The 5,295-nt window shown below is 37.5% G+C and overlaps 1 protein-coding gene across 1 annotated transcript; it reads right to left on the bottom strand.

Annotated features, from left to right (window-relative positions):
• Positions 1–265: 265 nt before the first annotated feature.
• On the bottom strand, positions 266–1,011 carry LOC134672646 (calexcitin-2-like). The gene has a single exon (XM_063530605.1). The coding sequence runs from the start codon at positions 933–935 to the stop codon at positions 384–386; it is 552 nt and encodes a 183-aa protein (XP_063386675.1). The 5' UTR covers positions 936–1,011; the 3' UTR covers positions 266–383.
• Between the last annotated feature and the right edge of the window lie 4,284 nt (positions 1,012–5,295).

Genomic DNA, 5,295 nt, shown 5'->3' with positions numbered 1-5,295 from the left:
AAACCATCGGGACCACCTGGTGGTAACTTCGAATACTCCATGATATCTCCGGTTTGATTAATAGCTCGTGTTATTAGGAAACACCCTGTATAGAATCCACTGAGCACTATACTTTCTACTAACAGGTATATGTATATATTTATATCTTATTGTTACTAACATAATGTTGTAAACAAACATATGGATACCTGGTGTCGGAAATAAATACATAAGTAAGTATATTCATTTCATTTTAGGGAACACGTCGATAGAAAAAGTGCAAAACGAAATATTTAATACAGTATAATTACATCAGTCAAGCTCTTAGCACAGCTCATTACAAAATATCAAACAGATCACAATCCATCACTTTTCACACAATAGTTATTAATAAAATTGTCAGTTCAGAAGCTAGTTTTACCGAAGATGAAGTTACCAGCGGCGTTCTTGTCCTCCGAAGCGAAGTATTCCTTCCACAAGACCTGGAACTCCTCCCAGGACACGTTAGCTTTGCCTTTGGACATCTTCTTGAAGGCTTCCACTGACTCGGCCTTGTTCAAACCGAAGGAGGCGTATACTGAAGAGAATTCCTCACTGTCGATGGAGCCATCGTTGCTGGCATCTTCCAGTTGGAAAATGAATTTGGCGTAAAGGTTCTGCCACTCAAGAGGGGATGAGGGATTCTTGGCAAAGTCATCCCACATGGTCACCCACTCGTCGAACGAGACTTGTCCGTCGTTGTCTGCGTCGGCACGGCTCTGCAGACCGTCCCAGATCTTTAATAATGTTTCCTGAGTCTCCTTGTACTTGGCATCGCCTGCCTTCCAGCCGCGAAGCGTGGAAATCTTCTCAATTGCTAGCTCGAAATCCTTCTTGTCGATGTTGCCACTGCCGTTGGTGTCAAAGAACGCATTGAAAACGTGGAGGAGCTTCTTCTTCCTGAAGTCTGACACCATTTTGATGTTTTAAAAGAAAGAGCTGTGAAATGAAGTAGGCACAATGAGTAACAAGTCACGGCAGTTCCTTTTATACGTTTTGAAAGACTGCAAAAGATATTGTTATCTGAGGTGTTTACAAAGTGACGCACAATACCGCCGATTTCCTAGATCGCTATCTGACTGCATTGCAGGTAATGTTTGAGTTACTGATACTTGAAAGTGGAGTGCAAACAGTGTACAATATCTACATAGTTACTGTTATCTACTTTTAAAACATAATTATTACATAAATTATGAGTATGAAAGTGAGAGTTTCTTCTTGTAGAAATAGCTAACATGCTAAAGTCATCAAATTCTTGAAATAAGTACCTTTTTAGGGTTCCGTACCCAAAGGGTAAAACGGGACCCTATTACTAAGACTTCGCTGTCCGTCCGTCCGTCCGTCCGTCCGTCCGTCCGTCCGTCCGTCTGTCACCAGGCTGTATCTCACGAACCGTTATAGCTAGACAGTTGAAATTTTCACAGATGATGTATTTCTGTTGCCGCTATAACAAACACTAAAAACAGAATAAAATAAAGATTTAAATGGGGCTCCCATACAACAAACGTGATTTTTTGGATGGGTGACCGTTTTCTTTTTGCTTTTTTTTGTTTTTTTTTTTGCATTATGGTACGGAACCCTTCGTGCGCGAGTCCGACTCGCACTTGCCCGGTTTTTCAAAAAGATTTTTCCCGAATAATCTTATAAAGTGAGGTCAGGAGCAAAATCAGGTCGAGGAGTTCATAACTAGGTATTTGAACACAATTGTTAATAAGATCGTGTGCACATATTTTTAAACCCTCACCCTCTTATTCTCTTTAACTGCTGACAAAAAAGATTTGAACAGATATAATTTTATTTCAGTGAAAACGCACAATTCAATTTTATTGTCAGCAATTTACAAATAAAGTTACTGAATTGTGAATTGAATACCACGACTATTTTGATCCATTCACAGCATTCCACCGTTACAATAAACATTTAATTCGTGTTAATTAACATTTTAATGAGTGAAAACACTCCTGTTTTATCAGATAATTAAATTCTTGTTAATTCCATGAAATGACGCGATTAAAGCTGGTATGACGTCAATGCGAAAAATTTGTGTTTTCGTTTATCGTTTTCCAGTGTAATTTTTAACACTCTTATAGAGACCAAAAAAGTCTGGAACAATTTTATTTGTTTTGTTAGGCAGAAATGAAATAAAATAGGTTGACTGCTATATAGTTATTGGCCCCTCTTAACAAGAAGGCTTTAATTGCCAAACACAGCAATTTGTATATCTTGTAAGTATTAACATGTTGCAGTACTTAACAAACTAGAATATTATGTTAAACATAGGAATAAAGAAATTCTTTGACCATGTTTTGTTTATAAATTTCACTGTATCAAAACTATTTTGTTTCTTTTTTTCACGCTTTGCAGAACATGATTGATATTATCTAGTACAGTACCATCGTCCATTTCATTTACCAAGACAAGTGTTCTGGACTAACATATTACCATAAGCAGTAACTAAGCGGTCATATTGCCTCTTCCATTAACCCTCGATCGCCTTAATCCAAAAACAAGTTAAAATGTACCTTAATACAACCAAATAAGAACTTCGCTAGTCGAGCGTTTTCTCCAACAACTAACAGCTTTCCTTAAGCAGCATCGAAAATACAGTAAAATGAACCTTAACACAAGGACCTAAGACTCGTGGTTATAAGCGTCTTCGTTTGTCTCGGGCACGAGACAGATTGCCTTAAGCTGCAAGAAACGCGAGTAAAGTGAACCTTACTGCACTGAGATAAGAACTGTGTGGAATCTGTCCGTCTGTAGTGTCTCTGGTGAGACAGATAGCCGCATCCGTCATGTCGGTTGCACGCCGTGCAAGATCCACGATCGTGTGGATGGATACGGCATTTCTTGACTGCGAGTGTATAAGGAACGTTGTTATTATTGACCAAGCGAAAACGAAAGTCTGTTTCAGATTAAGCAAACGTCATTTCATATTTCGTGGAAAGGAGTTTTTCAACCGATTTTCGAGAACTTTTATGAGCAGGCTCGATAAAAAATATTGTCGATTCGATTACAATTACAGGTTATACCAAAGCTCCAAAATCCATAAATATCTGCTACCTTCAAATACTTTTCTAAATTGAAATATGTACATAATATACATATCTACTCGTAGATTACGCGTTCAAAAGTGTCTGCCACAGTCTAATAAAATTGTTCTACATGTAGTGACATATCTCTCTTTGTTAAGCTATTATAGAATAGATATATAGATAGATCAAGAAAAGTCTGCAGAGATTTGATTTGATGAAAAAAATGACGTATAAATAACTCTTGCACTGCATATGCTGTCAAAATCTCTGCAGACTTTTCTTGGTCTCACTCTAGTACATATTTTGGACGCATAGTCAGATTCGTTACTTTTGATCCGGACTGAACAATAGTGTAATGGTTTGTAATCATAAAATCTTATCATACGATTACAGTTCTCTTATCAATCTTAAGCTTGTACTTCAGAAAATACAATGTTCGCAAAAGATACCAACTATGATTGTCCTAATCTAAGTAATGACTAATGTAACACATTCGATTAGGTACCGTAAGCTTGAATAGACTTTAAGAGAATGGAAAATACCTACATAACTAGGGAACCAATCCAATTGAATGAATGAATGAATATTTTTATTTCATGTAACTCATGGACATATTTTTATTAGTAGAGCTTACAAACTAAAGGGGTTAGTACTTAGTAGGTACAGCAAAAATATAAAACAAAACAACACTGATGGGGGAATGCAATCCCTCAAAGTGGAACAAGTAGGGACAGTCAACCCTGTCCGCTATCATTCGAAGGATGCTGTTGGGGCTGCCGCGCACACGGCGCACCAGGGATGCTGCGCGTGCACGCATGGCAGTATAGAAACAATCCACGCGCAAACTATTTTATGAAATATTTTTCGATTTGTTATGTTTGTGGCTGGGTCAGGCGTGTCTTACTCCGCGATTTCGTCGCTTTGCTACAGGTAAGTAGCTAAAAGTACATCCATTCGGCCCCAATTTTGGGGTTTGCCATAAGCCGCGCGTGGCGCTGTCGCCACCTAGCGGCCATATCTGTGCTGATCGTAACAGACGCGTTTTGTTAGAGGGTGAGTCTTTTGTACTTAGTACTATCGAGCCCCCTACTCTGTCTGTTCTCTTTCACGGCGCAGCAACTAGTATCATTTCTCTCTCCTTGCTCTTTTAAAAATGCCGTTTGTCAAAAAAGGACAACCATACTCTTGACAAGATGGACTTCAAATCCAAGTGGCCCCTTTTTAGGCGACCCAGGTTGTGCATGTGTGCGTAAAAACGTATATGTGTGCTCTTTTAGGGATGTGAAAAGTCGATTTTAATCATGTTATATATCGATAAACGCTACACAGCGGAACGAAATAGCGATTAATTGAAGCTTCAATATCTTCGTTAAACACAAGCATAATTGAAATGCTAATGGATAATGAATATATTATGATGTAATAAAATATTTCAATTATTGCGGACCACCTATTTTAGTAGGTATAATATGTATTTTAATTAAATATCTGAACTTTCCCTTGGTTCTCTCCTGGGGCGTGACTATAAAATTGTGATCTGATAACCACAATAAAGAATAAAAGCGTTTTTGTTCATTTTAGGTATAGTTAAACCTTTGAAGTAAAATTAAAATTGCAAGAAATGTCGATAGTTTATCGATATGACTTTATCGACATCGCTACAGCGAAGTGGGTCGCTTTGTTAATCGTACACTAAACAAAAAGTGGTCCCACTGACAGCTCGCTTGGAAGGCATCTGTATATATTCTTATATCTATGAGTACTATTATTTATTCTGTGGCTGGGTCTAGTGGTCAGGATGTTATAGCTGTGTAAACTGAAGACGCGGGTCTATTTCAGTTTATAGAATGGAATTCATTGTTCCGTTCCTTTACTTTTGCTGCCTGTACATGTTTATAATTACCACGAATAAATGTCTGTTATCTATATATATTATCTTATCAACTCCAAATATAGAAATTACTCCATACAACACCGTAAACGTAAACAAATGTAAACAACAATGATAAGTAAGCACTTATCATGTCGTTTACATTTTATTAGCTTTACCAAGAAAATACTAGATGGCAGTAGAATGTAGTGGCTACCCTTTGCTACTCTGAATTTACTACCTTAAGAAGTTAAGCTTCAAACTAATCTAGCCGCCGCCATACAATGGAAGTTACAATCTCGTTTAAACATTCTGAAATATAATGAAATGAAATGTTCATGCCAAGTTTCATGTTAATTAGTCGTTTTAAAA

Source organism: Cydia fagiglandana, chromosome 17 (genome assembly GCF_963556715.1).
Source record: "Cydia fagiglandana chromosome 17, ilCydFagi1.1, whole genome shotgun sequence".
In the NCBI taxonomy this organism is placed as follows: Eukaryota; Metazoa; Arthropoda; class Insecta; order Lepidoptera; family Tortricidae; genus Cydia; species Cydia fagiglandana.
The sequence above is the reverse complement of the archived record's forward strand: the minus strand, read 5'-3'. Positions and strand labels throughout refer to the sequence as shown.